This window comes from Lynx rufus, unplaced genomic scaffold (assembly GCF_022079265.1).
Source record: "Lynx rufus isolate CCGP_SWC_20201006 ecotype Redwood Valley unplaced genomic scaffold, mLynRuf1.p SCAF_2, whole genome shotgun sequence".
In the NCBI taxonomy this organism is placed as follows: Eukaryota; Metazoa; Chordata; class Mammalia; order Carnivora; family Felidae; genus Lynx; species Lynx rufus.
Window position 1 is genome coordinate 187,311,432 of NW_025814834.1, and position 19,880 is coordinate 187,331,311.

Genomic DNA, 19,880 nt, shown 5'->3' on the forward strand with positions numbered 1-19,880 from the left:
CCCTTTGCTAGTCCTGGCCCCCCACTGCTTGGTAACTCCTGAGTAGGCCGTCTGTATCTGCCCTTCTTCTACCACGTAAATTATTTATATGAAGATGTTTATTTTTGTAGTCTGTATAGATTTTAGCTATGCTGAAAGTTTTATTTTTAAAGAGTGAAATATATTCTATATGAACTCATCTCAAATGACTTTGGTGCTTTTCTTTCAAACAAACTTGGGAGTTTGCAACTAGAGGTATCATGGTCTAAGTTCCTGGGGCTACTCTAGTCCTGAAACGGAAGGGCCCCAGGTTCTAAATTTTTGTCACGTAATGTTGGTCTATTTATTCACCTGGCAAGTGAAGGTCATATTCAACAAATATACTGTGGTCATATAGTTGGTAACAGGACCTGGGGTAAGTGCTTAGTATACCAAATGATACAAATGTTTTTGGTGACACTGCTGTGTGGCTTTCAGAGCCATCATAATCCAGCCTCTGTTTCAGCAGCATGGTGGAGGGTGGGGGGTGGGGGTGGGGGGATGGGCGGGGGCAGAGCCATGCAACAGGTAGAAGGTAAAATGGAAGCAGATAGAGAAAGTAGCCAACTGAAACAGATGGGAATAGCAAGGTCTGGGGAGACATTTTAGGAGTTTATGTCTAGACCATCTTCCAAGGCAAGAGGCCTCTGCAAATCAGCAGCCTGGTGCCCCAGAGGCACCTTTGGCCAGACAGCCAGGGGATCCACAGGGGGAACTGTCCAGAAACTGAGATTGTGCTAGTGGCCAGTGAGGTGCTATAGTTAAGCTATCTGTTCTGTTCTTATATAGAGGGCTAGAAGATTCTGGCCACACTTCTGGGCTAGATTACAGCACCTCGCCCTATGAGGTGAGGGAGGTCTTTTATTATCTTTCCTCAAACTATTCCAGGTCTCAGTCTCAAGTGATACAAATATGCACAGTGGGTTCTAGCCACTCACTTACCAGGAACAACCACTGCCTTCTTATACCCCACCCACCAGGCTAAAGGCCAGAAAATCATGTTCTGACTAAATATAAAATAAATTCATTTAATTAAATACATGAACAAACCTATAGCAGTTGAATCAACACTAAAATAAATGCCTAAAAAGACCTTGAGTAGTTGGCTTTGAACCTAAAATAGGGGGTGCAAGGGATGGAGGCTGGATTTCAAGCCACTAGTGTCTGGGTGGAGGGGCTTTTGAGTGGAGCAGAAGAGCTCACCAAGCTGGACTAGTGCAAAAGATGTCAGTCTACTGTGCTGCTTAGCAGCAGAGGGACCCAGGAAAGTTAGTTAAACTCACTGTGCTTCAGTGTTTTCATCTGTGAAATGGGAAGATTAGAGCCTATCTCGTAGGGTGCTATTTCTTTTCCTCAGGATTTTCAATGAAATTATGTAAGAAATGACCTGGTATCTCATAAGTGCTCCCTAGTCTTGTAGTGTGTATAGATATTAACTGTGCTGAAAGTTTTTGCTCTGACTGCTCTGACTGGAAAGGTGTCCTGGTGTGGCAGCAATCAAACTGATTCCAGCCGATTGGAGTTCGACCACCCCAAGAATGCTCAATCCAGGGGTATGAATCACCTCCAGTCTCCGAGACAAGTCCCAGGCCTTGCGGGGCAGCCCACCCTGTGTGGTACCTCACACTACTCAGTCCTCTGACTTAAATTCCCTTTCATGGCTCCCCATCATGGACAAGACGAAATCTAAGCCCTTCCCAGGCACAATCACTCTAGCCTCTGCCATCATCCAGCTCTCTCCCAGACAGTGTCTAGCCGGACTCACACCCTCATTCAGACACACCACACTCTAGACAGGCTGAATTACTTTCAGTGTGCACCTTCCACAATTTCACAGACGTCATTCTCTCTGCCAAGGACACTTTTCTTCCTTGATGGAACCATCCTTTAATATTAGTTGGATGCCATCTCTTCCGGGAGGGGTAGTGATGTGCCTCCTACAGGTCCCAGGGCCCCTGAGGACTCTGCTCAACCGTTTCTGCTTCGGTCCCAGCACTGGGGGCGGGGGGTGGAGGGTGTCCCTGCCGGTAAGGCTGTACTTCAATAACTGGGACTAACAATCCCAACCCCTTGGTAAAGAGCTCGGCACAGGCACCGGCGGGAAACGCCCTTACCTCTCTGGGCAAACGGGGCACGGGTTCTCGTGTGGACCGCAGAGCTACTACGGAGGCATCACCCCAGCGCCACCCCGCCGCCACAGCTGGTGTCTCCCACCCGCCCGGAGACGCCTGTGATTTGCATACCCATGGTGCACCACGAAAAACCAGTTTCACGCTGCTGGAGTTCCAGCCCCACCAAGATTTCCGCGCTGTTTAGGGCATACTACCTGTTAGAAATCTATGGTCTATAGAAATTCCAAGCAGGGAGCATGAACCGTGCAGACACTGAACAACCATAAGTGTGCTAAGTGTTGTCTTGCTCTAGGGAATTCCAAGAGAAGCTGGGAGGGTATGCTCTGGTTTCTCTTCAAATCGCATAAATCTTTCGCCTTTTACTAAAGATTTCCGTGGAGAGAAACAGTTATGAGTCTTTACCCAAATTTTTTGAGGCCTCATTTTGAGGCTAATTTTTATGGTTAAGGAAAGAAGTGATCCAGCCTTCGTAGTACGTTGTGACTTTTATTTCGGGGTGGGTATAGTCTCTGCTTCCTAAAGAAAAGTAAGTGTGAGGTGCTTTTTAGGTTTTCCTGGGAAGGTATTTCAGAGCCGGTGTGGGTAACACTGTAGTAACTAGCTTCTTCGTTTATAAAGAGCTTAGTTTATTAGTGACGCCAAACGTTGAAAAGGCTGGGTAGCTAACATAGCCAGATAAGTAATTTATAATCTCAGTGGGGAGAGCTGTGGAGAAATGGATATACGGCTAGCCACCACATGAGTCCTTGGGTTTTAGACTCAGATTCTCCCATTTATCTGTATTTTCAATGGCTTTTTTTTTTTTTTTTTTTTGACGTTTACTTTTCAGAGTGTGAATGCGGCAGGGGCAGAGAGAGAAGGAGACAGAAACCCAAGCAGATTCCAGGCTCAGAACTGTCAGGCTCTGACTGGAACTCTTGAGCCACGAGATCATGACCCAAGCCAAAGTCAGATCAGATGTTCAACCTGAGTTCATGACCTGAGCTGAAGTCAGATGTTCAACCGACTGAGCCACCCAGGTACCCCAGCGTCTTCTCTGGCTTTAACTACATACCATGTCATGGCTGGTGACCTCCATAAATTTACAGCTGGGATCAGTGATGGCCATATTCAAAGCATAAGCTTCAAGCAACCACATTTTACTCCACCCTGGTCCAAGAAGAGCTCTTGATGGATTCATACAAAACTCTCCTCTGTAACTATTCTTAGACTGTACCTCATTCCCTACCGCCCCTTTGTCCTAATCTTCCATACAACACACACAAATTGTTTTAATGTAAATCTGATCACACACTCCATTCTCCAGCCTGCACAAACCCCTCCAAATGCCTTTCTCCAGGACATGTGGTTTGTGCCCCTCGTCCTTTAGGTCTCCAGTCCTGAGTCTCCAGAGGTCCACCCTCACCACCCTGTATGAAACAACCCCACTCCCACCACATCACTCTTTATCCTTTTAATCTGTTTTATTTTTTTTCAGAGTACAAACTACTTCCTGAAATTATATCATACATTAATTTCTTTACTTGTCTGCTGTATGTTTCTCCTAGAATGTAAGTTCCTCGAGGCAGGGAATTTACCTGACTTATTCTCTGATGGATCCCATGACCTTAAATCAGTGCCTTTCACATGAGCACTCAATACTTATGGAACAAATGAATGGATTCATATATATATATATACACTAAATATTTTTAGATATTTAATTTATATATTATCTAAATGTTTAATATAGTTCTTAGGAAGGTTAGCACTTTACAAAATTAACCTTCCTAAGAACTCTATTCAATAGATTCTGTTTTTATCTCCATTTCAAAACAAGGAAACTGAGGCATAGAAAGTTTACCCTACTCAAGTCACAAAGCCAGAAAGTGGTGGAGCTAGGATTCAAACCCAGGCAGCCTAGATCCAGAAGAGACATACTCTTAATCACTGTGCTACTGATGGGGTTCAGGACATGCTACCCCAAAATATAGTATTTTGGCATATTGAATATTTTAAGCAATTTGAGAAATCAGAAGAGTCACTCTTACCGCCTCATCTCACCCTGGCCCCATCTCCCTTCTCCCTTGAAACAGGTCATAAAACCCTCAAGTGAGAGGTGCCCTCCTATACTGGAGGCAAGGAGTCATCCTTATCTCCAGAGTCAAAGGGACTCCAAGAAGAATCCAAACAGGTTTTGCTAAATTTCCCCATTTACTACACTTACCTCATACCCTTTAACCCATTATATCCTCCATCACTATCCACTCTTCATCAAACCCAGCATAAAAATACTCTGGTTTAGGGGTGCCTGGGTGGCTCAGTCGGTTAAGCGGCCGACTTTGGCTCAGGTCATGATTTCACACTCCGTGAGTTCGAGCCCTGTGTTGGGCTCTGTGCTGACAGCTCAGAGCCTGGAGCCTGCTTCAGATTCTGTGTCTCTCTCTCTGGCCCTCCCTCGTTCATGCTCTGTCTCTCTCTGTCTCAAAAATAAATAAACATTAAAAAAAATTCTTGTTTAACCATTTCTTCTAGTCTTCATTTCCTTATGAAGGCTTTTGTATTGCTAAAACTTATATCGGTATATGTGCTGATGAAGTGAGCACACTAAAACCTAATATTGGAGTACCAGTCTGGCTCAGCCGGAGGACCATGTGACTCTTGATCCCAAGGTCGTGTGAGCCCCACGTTAGGTGTAGAGATTACAAACATACATACATACATAAATCATATTAAATAAATTTGTATGCTTTTGTCCTGTTAATCTATGTCAGTTTAATTTTCTTTTTAATTTTTTTAAAATTTATATCCAAATTAGCATATAGTGCAACACTGATTTCAGGAGTAGATTCCTTAGTGCCCCTTATCCATTTGGCCCATCCCCCTCTCCCACAACCCCTCCAGTAACCCTCTGTTCTCCATATTTAAGAGTCTCTTATGTTTTGTCCCCCTCCCTGTTTTTATATTATTTTCATTTCCCTTCCCTTATGTTCGTCTGTTTCGTCTCTTAAAGTCCTCATGAGTGAAGTCATAAGATTTTCATCTTTCTCTAATTTCACTTAGCATAATACCCTCCAGTTCCATCCACGTAGTTGCAAATGGCAAGATTTCATTCTTTTTGATCGCTGAGTAATACTCCGTTGTAGATATATACCACATCTTCTTTATCCATTCATCCGTCGATGGACATTTGGGCTCTTTCCATACTTTATTGTTGATAGTGCTGCTATAAACATGGGGGTGCCTGTGTCCCTTCGAAACAGCACACCTGTATCCCGTGGATAAATGCCTGGTAGTACAATTGCTGGGTCCTAGGGCAGTTCTATTTTTAGTTTTTTGAGGAAACTCCATACTCTTTTCCAGAGTGGCTGCACCAGCTTGCATTCCCAAGTTTAATTTTCAAACCCAACCAGGGACCCTAAGAGGGGCAGGGAGAACTTTTTCCTCCCTTACACTACCTTTTCTTTTAGCAAAAGGAATTGTGCTCTACTTGATCTGCACTGAGCTTTTTCCAAAGTCACAGATACCTTTCTATATCACTGTAATATACCATAGTTTAGCCAGTCTTCTAGATTAAACCAGGACATCTAGCTTGTTTTCAATTTTCATTATCCAAACAATGCTGTTATGAAGTGGTACTATGAGTAACCACATTTTCGGTCTTGAGAAGTAATGCCAAATAACTTTCTTTAATTCATGTGCAACATATTTTTGTATAAAATCCCTGAAACAGAAGTTTAACCTTATTTTCTACTAATCAACTGTCCCTCATTTTAGATTGATAGTATCTTGTTTTATAGCTCTTTTAAACTCTTTATGGAATAAAATAGCATTTAAATAAGGAAATAACGTCATCACTGAACATTTGCAGAGCACTGATTATGTGACAGAGACTGGAGAAACAAGAAATGAATAAGGCACCACTCCAATCCCAGGGATCTTTGTCTAGGGAGATTCAGATCCTCAGGAAGACAAAGGGTGTAATGAATGAAAAAGGTAGTGATGTGAGAAACAAAGGCAGAAGGAAATGTAGATAAAATTAAATTTCCTCATAACCTGCAGCCCTTTGACAAATTCTTGAGGCAGGTCAACTCCAACATTCCTCCAGGAACTCCCTACTGTCTTAATGTTAATGTTTTGCTAGAGGGAAAAAAACAACCTTAGCTTGACAAGAGCAAGGCCTCCAGGATCCTGTGTGTCTTCTTTTTTTTTAATTTTTTTTAATGTTTATTTATTTTTGAGACAGAGAGAGAGCATGAACGGGAGAGGGTGAGAGAGAGAGGGAGATACAGAATCCAAAGCAGGCTCCAGGCTCTGAGCTGTCAGCACAGAGCCCGATGCGTGGCTTGAACTCACAGACCATGAGATCATGACCTGAGCCCAAGTGGGAAGTTCAACCAACTGAGCCATCCAGGTGCCCCTGAGTCTTCTTTAGCATATGATTAGCATATGAAAGTCCTTCTGGAAACTTCCCCTGGCCTTTACTTCCCCCAACCCCTAAGTATATAATCAGTCACTCCTCACAACACCCCCCCCCCCACACACACACACACATACAGCTCTTCCTGCCCACTGGTCCTGTCCCCATGCTTTAAAATCACCTTTTTGCACTCAACCATTCTTTCTTGGCCATCGGCTCCAGACCCCACCATCACTCCAAAACTGCATCTGTAGCATGGGGAGTCATCAGTAACCAAGAGAATGACTGTGCAGCCAGAGGACTACTGCCTTCAGAACCAGTGACTTTATGCAAAGGTAGTTGTTGAGAGAAGAGTTGCTAACATTTGGAACCACTAGTAATTCGGAGTGTCCTGAAAGTGAAATAGAGTGTATTTTGTCTGAGCAATGGGGATGTTGGGGGCTTAATAAGGGTAGTACGGCTGATAATCTTAAGTCTGGCTGCAGTGTGGGAAATGGCACGAAGAGGGGCATGGCTGGTGTGGAGGCAGAAAGACTAGCAAGAGCCTGTTGCATTAATTCTTAACATGGTGCTGGGTGAACTAAAGTGAAGAGAACTGAACCAACTGGAAAGATCTCATAGGGGAGAAAAAATAATTTTCCTTCTACTCTATGAAGTCTTGGCTGAGACCCTTGTAATAAGAGACAGATTAACAAAAGAAAAACAAGTTTATTAATATGTATACCTCTTGTGTACATGGCAGATACCCAGGGAAAAATGAGTAACTCCCTGAGGTGGTCTAAAATACCTGCTGAAAGACCATCTTCAGTTAAGGATGAAAGAAAAGTGTAGGGAGGACAGTTAGGAGAATGCTACCAGGAAAAACACAGTACATAAGGTAAGGCTTGTTAAGCAGATTTCAGTGGGTGCCTTCTCCACTAAAATCTTGTGAGTTGATCATCCTTTTCCTGGTACAGAGGAGACGCCCTTACTAATGGAGATTCCCTTTTTAATTACAAATTTCCCTTACAAAAGGGTAAATTCTATTCTGCTTCCAGAGCTTCCACTTTTTCTCAAAATAATCAGTTTAAAATAATCCTTAGCTCAAAGAGGCGTATTTTGGATTGGCACATTTTACTACCCTTCAGTGTCTTAGAAGGCAGAAGTCACGGGAGGCAGATGTGAGGATGAAGAACAAGGCAAAGCTGAGATGCAGGTTTCTGGCTTAGACACTCACAGAGATGAGAAACACGATGGGGGCAGAACTGGGGAAAGATGAGGCAGCCCAATTTTGGATTGAGTCTGAGGTGTCTGTGGGGCATTTAGAGAGCGCTGTCTAGGAGGTAGCTCTGGAATTAAAGAGGGAGTTGAGCCGAAAAACGTGGGGATTATAAAAGTAAACGCGGCAGGCCTGCGCGGCCAGAGGGCCAGGGTAGAGTCAGGGTAAAGTGTAAGGGAAATCGCTTTTGGGCCCCGCCCAAGCCCACACCCACTCCCCACCCCCAGAGCCCCACCCACAGGGCGCAGAGCCGGGCGACAGTCGCCCTTCCAGCGCCCGGCTCGCAGGGCATGCTGGGGGCGGAAGTCGGCTCCGAGCACTAGGCACGTCGGGAGTTGTAGCTTGGGACAAGCCCAGAATTCCTTGCAAACCGCGGCCTTTGGTCACTTAAAGGGCAGGTCCAGAAAGCAGTGATGCTCCCGGGGCAGGGTTCCCCTCCGGCGGCGGCACGGGGCGCCCCGGGCCGCATCCCCTCTTCGCAGAGCGTGGCATTTCCACGCCTCTACGATCTGCTCCACCTGCAGGGGAAGGCCGGTCACGGCAGTCCTGCAATACCCCCTCACCCGGCAGACCCTGGGCCGAGCCCCCCACCCCCACCCTCGCGCTTTTCCCCCACGCTGCTGAGCGGATCTGAGCTTGGTTCCCCGCGTCCGCACCGGGATGAGCGGCTCCCGCTGGTTCTGCTCTTCCAGGGCACTCAGCTCCGCCGGGGCCAGCAAAGCCAGTCTCAGCTCCCGCACCACCGGGGCCGCCACCTCGGCCACCGGCCGCTCCAGCACAGCCTGCGAACGCCAGCCCTAAGCCTGGACAGGCAGGAGCACCTGCCCCGCCTCCGGCTTGCCGTGTTCCTGCGCCCCAAGCCTCCTTCCGCACGCCAACCCAGGGTCCCTTTAGTACCCCCGCTCACCGCACCCACGCGTGCCCAGCTCCTGGCCGCCAGAACGAGCTCAGCCTCGTCCACGCGGAGCTTGTCGCTGCGCAACAGGGACAGCAACGCTGGCGCCGACAGCTCCAGGAACCCGCGGGTCCGGAGCGCCTCCTGTGGGTCCACGAATGGGTCAGGGAGGAGCAGAATGAGGTCTGAGGGATTGAGACTATGAAGATGGGGAGCGATACCTGGCTGTGGGCCTCTATGAAGGCTATGCAACGCTCCTGCAGCAGTCCCAGGCCAAAGGTTACAGCAACCTAGGAACAGGATGAAGGCCATCAGGTTGGAGGCTGGAGAGACCATTGTAGTCCAGTCCTCCACACCGAGGACTAACTGCAAGCCTGTCTAGAACACCCACCTGCAAGGCCTCACAAACCAGTTCCACATCCAGCACCTTCACCACAAACTCCAGGCACAGCTGGGAACAGAAATGAAAGCGGGTTGTGCCAAGGTGTCTCCCCCTCCAAGACCCCATCCTCAGAAGCAGTGAGCCACCCGAGCTCCTAAGCAGCCACATGCCCAAGGTGACCTCCCAGACCAAGAGAGGCAAGAAATCACCAGGGTCTGAGATTTGGCAAGCCTGAAGGGACTGGACACTAGCAGCCTACTTTGGGTCCAGCAGTCTACCTTCTAGCACATTCCCCACAAATGAAACTAGATGAAAGCCACGTGAAAATCCACTCTCCTTCTCTGAGGACACTTATCTTGTGTCACTCCTGACTCAAAGACCTTTTTGTTTTAACCAGAAACTTGAATTTCACCCATGACCTCTCCTTCTCACTTTCACATCCAGAAAAGCACTGGGTCATGCCAGTTCCACTTCTCTTAAAGTCATGGGCTGCCACTGCCTCTCATCCCCATTGGACTGTGGAGCCCTTCCCATCTCTCCCAATCACTTATCCTCTTAGCTCCAAATCCTCACTCCCTTACCTGAAACTTCCAATGAGTTTCCATGCCCTCTGAGTAAAAAAAAAGTCCAAATTTTTTAAGGTCCAGTATGATTTAGCCCCCGGCACTGTCTCCAGTCTCATCTGTCTCTCTCCTCTCACACTTAGTCCAGCCACACTAAATGGCTCACTAGCTCCTTTTGTGCCTCTGTGACTAGAATGCCACCTTTTCCACTCCCCCTCTGAGCAAACCTCTACCTATTCTACTTGATCTAACACAAATGTTTCCCCTTCCAAGAAGTCTTCCCTTCCTTTCTCCCCTATGGCAAGACTAGAGAGACCCTCTGTAGAGTCTCAGCACCATATACCCTCATTTATCACACTTCTTATGCCCCTGGGTTAAGAGTTTTCATGTGTCTATCTCTCTTTGAAGAACAAAGATCAAGGCTGATTTGTCCTGACATCTATGGCACCAGCCATAACCCCCGCCATATGCCCCCACAGCACACACAGGGCATGTACATATCCATTGCACATAGGCACACATAATGCCTATTTACACAGAGAGATATCCATACTTCTGTATTGGAACACGTTCCTCTCCAGGCCAGAGTGTGTGTGAGGCAGGGTGTGATCTGAGCCCATAAGAAGCAAGAGAAATGAGACAAGGGCCTGCCACATAAACCTACCTCTCGCAGTTCCTCCAGCCCATATTCTATAGCCGCGGTCAGCACCTCCAGCACCTGCAAAGTAGAAGGGATGTGGAAGGGAGTGTCTCCTGCCCCTCCCCCTCCCTCTCTCATCCACACCCTTGCCCAACAGGCTCACAGAGTGGCGGTGCAGCCTGACGCTGTTGGTGTACAGGAACTCCAGCACTGCCAGGAAGGCCTCAGCTGGCACAGTGCTTAGCACCACGGGGCTAGGCATGCCAGAGCCCAGCTTCGGACCCAGAAGTCGTTGGAAGAAGTTGCATCTACAGGCCAACAAGCACCGGTGGGCAAACACCTCCTGCCGTTCTTGACCGACCACAAAGCAAACATCACTGTGGGAAGGGAAGGAGAGAGCCAGGGAAGAGGCCAGAGTCTTGGATATAACTCTAGGCTTTGCCTTTGCCCACTCTGAGCTTTCATTTCCTTATCTGTCATATAAGGGACAGGGCTTAGTCCTTCCAGCCAATGGTCTGGAGTATACACACAGGCCTGGATTCTAGTCCTAGCTTCATCCCATGGTGCCTCAGGCAAGTGACTTATACCTTTGAATTTCAGGTTTCTCATCCATGAAATGGGATAGTAATCCCAAACCCTCAGGTCTTAGAGGAGGTGGCTATGCTTGATCACTGAGGGGACACCAAGGCTGATGCAAGATTGATCTTACATACCCCTCTTCTCCCCAGCCTGACTCTTGAGGTAAGGGAAGCTCTTCTTGGCTCCACCTCCACAGACTGCAAACTCAGCTTTTTTCAGCCTCCTCCAGGCAGGAGGGGGTGGGGGAGCGGGGGTGCAGAGTGCACTGGCTGCAGATAGACATGGCAGCGACGCACCATCATGAGACCAGACCACATTTTCCATCTTCACAACCACTTCCGGCCCCAGCCTCTGGGCCTCCCAACAGCATAGAGGGTAGGAGGCAGGAAATGAAGCTTGGGCTTCTGGAGCCTCCTAGTCCCAGGTCCAAGGCCAGGGGTTCCCACTACTCAGACCAGACTGTAATCCCCAAAGCAGTAGGGTCATGGGAGTCCTCAACCCTTAGGGAGGCAGTGGGGACAGAAAGCTACATTCTAGTTCTCCTGACCAGCCCTGCCCCCATATTCTATCCCTGGTTTCAGACACCACTAGCATCCTGTGCAGTGAGCCCTAGGCAGCACCCTTGAACTGCTTCCTGCCGGAAACTCTGGCTCAGTCCCTTGAGTTTTGTTCCTCTTGTGAATCCCCAGTTCCCAGAACAGGGTCATCTGCTCCTCTGCCTCCCAGGGAGGGACTCAAGTCACATCCCATCTCTCAAGATCCAGGGGGCAAAGGGCTCCTCTCTGCCAGGAACCCAAATCCACAAAAGAAGGCCTTTGCCTAAAGTCATACCAGTTGCTCCGGGCTCCAGCCCCCACTGCCTCCCCCTCTTCTCCCCCCGCCCCCACTTCTGGCTCTCAAGACATCATGGACACTGAGTGTTGTAACCTGTAGCCATTCTCCACACTTGACTTCCCCAGACTGAGTTCACCAGGGAGGAGGGTCATCTCCACCTCTTCTGTACCCAAGGCTTCCTCAGAGTCATGGGACCCAGCAGAGCCAGCTAAGGAAATCCCACAGACAGGGCCCACCCCCTCACCTGTATTGGGGATTGTTGAGAAGGCTTCGGAGTGCTGTGGAAAAGGGTGCAGCCTCCCCGTGCACAACCAGTCCTGGGGTCTCCATGGGTGGGGTGGGGCAGGGGAGCAAGAGGACAGAATAGCCTAGGAGACCTGTTGTCTGTTGGTCTGTGGGAGGTGATAGGTGGGCAGGAGCAGGAGGCCTGGCTAGGCCTGGGAGCTGGTAAGGAGGCTAGAAAGGCCTGAGAGGGAGGGGCAGGAGCTTGGGAAGCCTGTTTGCTGAGAAGCTGAAGTTTAGGGATGGGGCAGGAGAGGCCCAGGTTCCTTAAGAAGGCATTAGAGCCCAATGGAAGAGGCCAGAGGCTGGGCTTGGGGATGGAGAGTCAGGGAAGGGGCCAAGACGGGCTGAGGGTGGAGCAGACTGGACTGGGGAGGAGAGGCTGGCAGAGCATGAGGCCCCAGCTGGGAGCCTGCCCAGGCAGCAGTGGGTGGGAAGCCTGTGGGTTTCCACGGAAACTGGAGCTCAGCTTGAGAGGCCCCACCCATCTTCCACAGGCCCAGGGAAAACTTCAGCCCTCAGAGGGGCAGGAAGCTTAGTAGAGGGTCTTAACACCCAGGCCCCTGCCTGCCTTGGATTCAGAGTTCAAACTCCCTGACCCTCCTACTCCTTCCCTCACATGCGCACAGGGTCAGGATCAGGTTAGCCAGGCCTGGGAAACCCCCCTCAATAGGGAAATTCCTCACCCTCATGGAGCTTTCAGGGCCCAGACTGGCTTGTCTGGGAGGGGGCAGTCCTGTCCCTCCCAGAAGGAGGTCAGGTGAGGAGGTGTCAGCTCTGACAGAGGCGTCATGGCCTCTGGCATCCCTAAAATGCAACCACAGTTAGGGGGTTGGCACTCTAGGCACTAGGGCACAGCAGAGGTGTGGCCAGCTGGAGACAAGCTCCAGAGCACTTGGGTCAGCAGGGGTCAGGAGGCTGGACTCTGGTTCACTGCCAAGTCTAGTCACCACTGTTGCATCAGGTCGGCTCCCACCAGCAGGGCTAATGGGTCTCCCCTCCCCCTGCACACAGCCCTGAGCTGAGGAAGTCATCCAAACCCCACCCCAGCTCTGCACAGAGAGCGGAAATGTTTGTCCTTGTTGAGGCTAATGGGGAGAGGATAGAGCCATGACGTTCTTCTTCCTGTGGGGGAAGATCCTGATTCCTGAACAGCCACCCCTACAGCCTCAAGGTCTCCCCATATACCAGGCCTCTGCAACTTGCTCACAGCTTCAGAGCCAGCCTTCAGAAGGGGAGAAATGGACAGTGGCTCAAGAGCCCTGGTGTAGGGGAATACCTTTCTGACCAGAGCCCCTCTCTACATCTGCCCCCTCAGTATAGGAGTTCTAGGCCCCTGTTATCTCCTCTTGCCTGATGACCCAGGCACCCCGCACACAGCATGTACTGTGTAGTAACACTTCCAAGTTAAGCCAGAGCCAGGACTGGAAGGAGGAAACCAAAAAACAGGAGTGCCTTCCCAGTAACCCAGGGCAACTCCACAACACAAGGGGCCATTACCTTCCCGTCTGCCAGTCAGGCCAGCTGGGTGAGGAAGGGCTGTGGAGCTAGGAGAGAGTTTGGAGGCCAAAGGCTGCAGGTGACTCAGTTTCCTGTGGGAGTTTCGGGAGAAGAGGGCATTCATCCCAGAACTAATTCTGGAGGTAGGGCCAGAGGCCAACTGGAGAGGGTGGAAGGAGCTTCCTGAGTCACCTGCCTCCATCCAGCCTGAACCAATTGTAGGAGAGATCTTTGTGCCAGCCACCCTAGAAGCAGGTAGGGGTCGAAGGTGTCTGGATTCTAGACACAGGGCTAGAAGGATCTGTGGGGTTGAAGGAGTTGGTCTGTCTGTGTCTCCCTCTGGTTAGGGGTTTGAGGCACCACTATCTAGGCTGAGGAAAACAAAGGGGAGGTTCATCTCCCTTCTGCTGGAGAAGTCAGGTGGAAGAGAGAAAAGGAGGTGTATTTATTTAGAGCTCACTTAGCTAACCTCCATAGTGCCCAGGGGAAAGTGGAGCTCAAGGGGACAGGGGCAACCCCAAGATGATAGTCTGAGCAGCATCGCTTATGTCCCTAACAGCCCTTAATCCTCTAAGCACCTAGGAATCCACACAGCTGGGGACAATTTGATTCACCTGTCCCAAAAACACAGGTAAGAAGGGGTTAGGGGGTAAAAACCCTTATCACGGAGTGAAAGACTGGATGTGGTACAGACGGCCAGTTTAGGCCATCCCGTCTATGTGTGGGTCTTCCAGCCGGCAGGTCCATGGCTGGCAGGTCTGTGCCCCCAGGACGCCAGGAGGAGGATACTACCAAAGACCCCGGGCTGAAACTATCACCGGTGAGGCCTCCAGGCCACCTGCCCAGTATTGAAGAGGCCCGACTAGCAAGTCTGGGCCCTGCCTCCCGCCGTGGCTCTGTGCTGGGCCCAGCCTCGTCCTTCTCACGCCGCAACTCGCTGGCCGGACCAGGCATGGGTCCTGGGGGTCGGCGACCATCTCTGGGCCCAGTTCCTCTTTTGGGCTCAAGGGTTAGCTTCTCTGGGTTGCCCCTAGCGCCCGTGCGTCAGGTGGCACCCTCCTACCGCACAGAGCCAGCGCCAGGGGAGCGCTGGGAAGCCTCGCGCTTACAGTGCGCCCTGGAGGCAGCGCTGGCGGCGAGGCTGCACAATGCGTGCTACTCGGGTGCGGAGGCCGGGCCTCTGGCTCAGGAGCTGTGCGAGTTGGTACGGGTGCGCCTGCGTGAGATCAGTCCCCCGCGCTACAAGCTAGTGTGCAGCGTGGTGCTGGGGCCGCGCGCCGGCCAGGGCGTGCACGTGGTCAGCCGCGCGCTCTGGGACACTGAATGCGATGGTCTGGCCTCCGCCGCCTTCACCAACGCCTCACTCTTCGCCGTGGCCGTGGTCCATGGGCTCTACTACGACTGAAGAGGCCTCCAAGTTATGCAAAAACGGTTTATTATTCCAGGAGGAGGCCCTCCCTGGGGCTCAATCCCAATAAATAAATGTCTGTCAATAAATAAAAGTGGTCCATAAATAACGTCCCCTAGCTGGGGACTAAGGCTCAGGCTTTTCTTGGAGAAGGGGTAGGAGGCTGCCGAGACAGGCAGACTCCAACCGCAGTAAAGCTGGTCCCTGATTCCCTGGGGGATTCGGCCCACAGCCCCCAGTGAGGCACCGAAGGGACAGGGAGGTCCACAAAGGCAAAGGCCAGAGCCTTACAGGCACAGGCCTCAGCCCTGAGGCTTTAGGTCAAGGCCTGCTCTGCAGGTTGGGGCCTAGGCTGGGCAGCGGTCCCGGAGCAGACGCAGAGCATAGCGGAGCCGCTGCCGCAGGTCCGGAGAACAGCCCAGCTGCCGAAGGTGGGAAGCGAGGTAAGTGCAAGCACTGCGATTGCGGGCCACAAAAGTCACAAGCAGGGGCTCCCAGCCACTGAGGATCAGTTTGGTGTGGTCGCCATAGAAGTTCACCTATGCATAGAAGGGTAGCACTGATCAGGGCCTAGGCCCCAGGTCCAGTTTCTTTCCCCAGCATAGTGGGCCTCCTAGACCTTGCCCCCAACTCCAGGAGGGGTTCTTACCTGGACAGTACCATCACTAAACAGCATGAGTAGGGCCTGATCAGTCTTGACCCACTGCAGCAAGAGTGGGGGGACAGGCATCTCCACCTCTTCCACACTGGGCAGATCACCACCCTGGGAGCAGGAGCAGGTTATTTGTCTGACACTAGTCTGGCCCCTCCCCATTAATGTCTCCCTTAGAGGTCCAGCCTCTAGCTCTTAGTCCCCCAGCCACTCCTGCCAAGGGGAATAGGAAGGGATCAGGTTGTGTTAGTCCTCAATGTGCCCCACTCCAGTCCACACACCTTCATGAGACGCTGCTCCATGTAGGAGGCAAAATATCGTAGGACACCAAGCTGAGGCTGCAGGGCCCGAGGCACAGCACCCACAGAGAAAGAGAAGTGTTTTGTGCTGGTAGGGTTGTAGTGCACAGTCCTAGAAGAGAGGAGACAAGAGGTCAGAGAGAACCCCGCACTGATGCCCCTCCCCGAGAGACCCCAGGACACCCAAGTGCAGAAGCACACAGCTGCTGGGCACAATGGCCTGGATACAAGACACTCCATAATAGCACTTACTTTCTGTTGGCTGAAAGGGCCATATGTGTGCCATTGTTGAAAAGCACAGCCACACGGCGGCTGGACAGTTGATACCCAAAGCCAAATTTGTTGGAGTAGTCAACCCACTTGCTGACCCATACCAGAGGCTCTGGCTGTGCAAGGGGAGCTGGGTTCTGTTCCGCTGTCATGGAAGAGGAAGGAGTGAGGATCTGTTCCCAACATGGCAGCCAAAGAACTCCCACCACCATTCACCCATACCTTACCCCAATCTCACCTGGGGGCATGAAGGCCAGGCAGTTTCTCAGAGCACAGAGGGCTGACTCCACCACTGTGGCCACAGTCAGACCTTCTTCAAACCCTAAAGGAAACAGGGCACTGAGAATTAGGCATTAGTTCCCCAGGACACAGGCCATGACCACTGACCTCTGACCACTCCTTCCCTCTGGTCCCTGGTCTCAGCCCCAGAAACTTCTAACACTTCTCATCCTCCTGGCTCCTCACCATCTCCACTGCTTGCCAGTGTCCCACGGGGTGAGCTGTCCTCAGGTGCCGTCTCTACCAAGCTGAGGGGTGCTGGACCAGAAGCTGCTGGAGCCTGGATGGTTGGGTAGGAGAAGGAAGTGAGATAGGCCTCAAAATCCAAATTCTTGAGAGTCCATGGCCCAGCCTTGCCCTGGCAGCCAGGGCACTCCAGGTCAGCCCTGCCTGGCTAATGAGACACAGCCAATTAGGCTACCATGAGGCTAGATGCTTCACTAGCTTCTTTTATCCCAGGCTTCCTGCAGCTGCTAGGGTGAGAGTGAGTCAGGAAACACTACCCACGTGAGTACCTCACCTCAGGCCTGGCATCTTGATGGCCAATGGACGTCCGAGTGAGGCCATTCACCAAACCGGAGACCTCGTCCCGCTCCTCAGGATGGTTCTTACCTGGGTGGGGAAGACATAGCCCTCAGTATCCTGCCCACCCCGCAGGCTTCCTGTAGGGATGATACAAATGGGCACATGCTCTCTCCAGGGGTTCAAAGGCACTCACACTCAGGCCCCCACAATATATGTAACAAGCCCCCCTGCCACTTTATACCCTCAAACCCACTGATATCGCAGACTCACTCTTCTTCTTCCTGCCAAAGAGGCTCTTGGTAACTTTGACAAACAGAATCCTAGCTGGGTTAAGGGGTATCAGGTCTGGGACTGTCACACAGCTGCTGACAGGGAGCCGGTCGGGGGTGTAGCCCTGAGGAGGGAAGTCATGTGAGCAGAGAAGGGAGGTCCTAGGGGCCCTGTCACCTACCCCCCATTGAATCCCCTGGGAATATGCAGACTTGACTTCGGGGAGCCACAGACCTTGGTAAAGAAGTCATGGCGCAGGATCTGGTCAATTGAGGGGCGGTCTTGGGGCGAGGCTCGAAGGATGGCAGCCAGGAGCTGCCGGGCAGGCAGTGAGAGGCTGGCAGGCAGTGTGTAGTGAACCTGTTTGATGCAGCGATAGGTCTCCTTCAAGTCAACTGTCTCAAAGGGGGGACTCCCACATAGCAGTGTGTACCTGTGAAGTAGAGATAAGGGGGTCAGGAGTAAAGTGGAAGGTACACCCCATGCGTGCACCCACCCGTGTGTAGACGACCCTGGGACTCACATGACACAGCCCAGGGACCACACGTCTGCCTCGGGCCCATGGCCCTGTCTTTGTAGCACTTCTGGAGCCACATAATTGGGGGTGCCACAGATGGTTCTGAAAAGGAGTAGGAAGAGAGGAGAAGGTTCAGACCCAGCCTGGCTAGCCACCCCCCACCCTCATCCCTGCCCCCACTGTGAGTCCAGACAAAGCAGCTGCCTGTCACCAAAGGCCAGAGAACTCCTGCTTGTCCTGGGACAATGGATGCTGGAGATGGCAGCTGAGTCCCCGCCCACCCGCCTGGCCCAGCTGCTCAGCTGCTCTGCAGGATGATGGGGGGCGGCGTGGGGGGCGGGGGGGAAGGCCCTGACCCCCAACCCAGCTCCCTCCTCCAAGGCCAGCAGAGTCCATCACTGATCCTTTCCTCCTTCCCCCACTCCCGTCTGTCAGACACCCACACAGGCTGTCACCTCCTATGGTCTGTGCCACACACACACCAACACCAGCTGTCATATTGCCCCAAAACACTCCTCTGTCACACATGCTATCTGTTGTCACTCACACCCAGTCATCATGGCCACAGCAGGGTCTTCTTACACAGGATGTCATGTCCTGCTATTCCCACACTCGGTCTGTCTCACACACACATTGCTTATGTCACCTTCCCCCAGCCACACACAGGATCAAACATCTCCAAGAATCCTTACATCCCCGTCTGTCTCAGGTATTCAAACACCAACAGGACCCTCAGCCTTTCCACCAGTCGTGGCTGCCACCTCCACCTTCCCCCACACGCAAACAACCGTCATCCCTCCCCATCTATCACACACACACATCAGTCAGTCATCATGCCTCCCACATACAAACTCACTGTCTGTCACGCACGTCATCTGTATCACACAGACTGTGGCCACCCCTCTCCTCAAACACTCACTTCTTCCTATGTTCCGGGGGTTCCAACCGGGTTGCCAGCCCAAAGTCCCCCATCTTCAGTTCCATGTTCTCAGTGATAAAAAAATTTCCTGAACAGGGGGAAAGAGGCGTGTCAGACTCCTTTCTCTCTGCGCCCTCAAACCCCAATCCTGCTGGCCCAGGATTCTCACCCAGCTTGAGGTCTCGATGCAGGATGCCCCGCTGGTGCAAGTACTTGAGTCCGGAAAGGATCTGGCGCAGGTAGTAGCGCACCTCTGGCTCCAACAGGGTGTGTCGGGCCTTCCAGATGTGGGCCAGGGACTGCAGAGAGCCACTGCTTCAGCCCCTGGCCCGCCCTCTTTGACCCTCCCTCCATCTGTGCTCGCTGAAGGAAGAGACAGGGCTCCAGCTTTGGGTCTCAAGGCCCCTTTCTCTCTCCCACTCCCATTGTCATCATTCACCTTTCGGCTGCAGAGCTCCAGGAAAATGTATATGTTGTCAGCATCCTCAAAGTGGTGTGAGAAACGCACGATGTGGCGGTGCTGCAGGCCGCGGTGCAGCTCAATCTCGTTTAGGATCTGCAATGGGGGCGCGGGGTGGTCATCCTTCAAGGGCTCCCTCACTATTGTCCCCACCCCACCCCTGATCCTCTGGGCCTGGGGCCCACCTTCTCGCGTTGATGCGGCTTGGTGATGCGGCTCTGTGAGATGACTTTGACAGCGTAGGCGTTGCCGGTCTCCGTGTCAGTGGCCTCGTAGCAGCGGGCAAAGCCCCCCTGTTGGGAAGGGGGCTTCAGGCAGAGCGCTCCAGGATAGCCAAGTCTGGCCCGCAGACGTCCCCGCACTGAGGGCAAGCGTCCCCGCGCCGAGGACAAGCGTCCCCGCGTCCCCGCGCTGAGGACAAGCGCCCCCGCCCCAGCAGGCGCCGTCCAGAAGGTCGGCAAGAACCCCCGCCCCTCGCTAGCGCTCCACCCCACCAGTTCACCTTGCCCAACAGGCGGCCTTTGAAGTAGGTGCGGCCGCTGCGCGGGTCGGTGATGAGGCGCCCTGAGTCCGGCGCCGGTGGTCCGGCCAGCATCTCCAGATCAGGTCCCGGCGAGGCATTCTCAGGCGGCCCGGGCCCGGCAGGGGGCGCGGGCGGGGCGGCAGCACGCGGGAAGGGACGCGGGGATAGGAAGCCGGCGGCGGGCTCCATGCAGGCGGTGCGTCGCAGCGCGGGCCCGGCTTGTTTCTGTTCCGCCAGGCCCGGGCCGCGCGTGGCACTGCCTGGATTTGCTACGCT

The 19,880-nt window shown here is 52.2% G+C and overlaps 3 protein-coding genes and 1 non-coding gene across 5 annotated transcripts; 2 read left to right on the forward strand and 2 right to left on the reverse strand.

Annotated features, from left to right (window-relative positions):
* The first annotated feature begins 2,468 nt into the window (after window positions 1-2,468).
* Window positions 2,469-2,582, forward strand: LOC124516682 (U5 spliceosomal RNA). Its single transcript, XR_006963093.1, has one exon. It is a non-coding gene; the product is annotated as a U5 spliceosomal RNA (small nuclear RNA).
* A 4,655-nt stretch (window positions 2,583-7,237) lies between these two features.
* Window positions 7,238-13,028, reverse strand: BTBD19 (BTB domain containing 19). 2 transcript variants are annotated; one of them, XM_047083868.1, is made up of 8 exons: window positions 11,945-13,028; window positions 10,451-10,664; window positions 10,312-10,365; window positions 9,094-9,153; window positions 8,924-8,992; window positions 8,715-8,846; window positions 8,464-8,589; window positions 7,238-8,325 (listed from the first exon to the last, which is right to left on the reverse strand). In XM_047083868.1, exons 1-8 carry the CDS (start codon window positions 12,028-12,030, stop codon window positions 8,191-8,193), a joined length of 876 nt encoding a protein of 291 aa, XP_046939824.1. In that variant the 5' UTR covers window positions 12,031-13,028; the 3' UTR covers window positions 7,238-8,190. The 2 variants fall into 2 exon arrangements, with proteins under 2 accessions (XP_046939824.1, XP_046939825.1); XM_047083869.1 differs by lacking the exon at window positions 11,945-13,028 and adding an exon at window positions 10,875-11,281.
* Window positions 13,029-14,227: 1,199 nt separating this feature from the next.
* DYNLT4 (dynein light chain Tctex-type 4) lies at window positions 14,228-14,887 on the forward strand. Its single transcript, XM_047085784.1, has one exon. The coding sequence runs from the start codon at window positions 14,228-14,230 to the stop codon at window positions 14,885-14,887; it is 660 nt and encodes a 219-aa protein (XP_046941740.1).
* Window positions 14,652-19,880, reverse strand: PLK3 (polo like kinase 3). The gene is made up of 15 exons (XM_047085783.1): window positions 19,584-19,880; window positions 19,267-19,374; window positions 19,061-19,177; window positions 18,791-18,920; window positions 18,622-18,709; window positions 17,709-17,804; window positions 17,420-17,618; window positions 17,186-17,309; window positions 16,911-17,002; window positions 16,577-16,670; window positions 16,350-16,433; window positions 16,094-16,256; window positions 15,824-15,953; window positions 15,540-15,653; window positions 14,652-15,429 (listed from the first exon to the last, which is right to left on the reverse strand). Exons 1-15 carry the CDS (start codon window positions 19,791-19,793, stop codon window positions 15,238-15,240), a joined length of 1,941 nt encoding a protein of 646 aa, XP_046941739.1. The 5' UTR covers window positions 19,794-19,880; the 3' UTR covers window positions 14,652-15,237.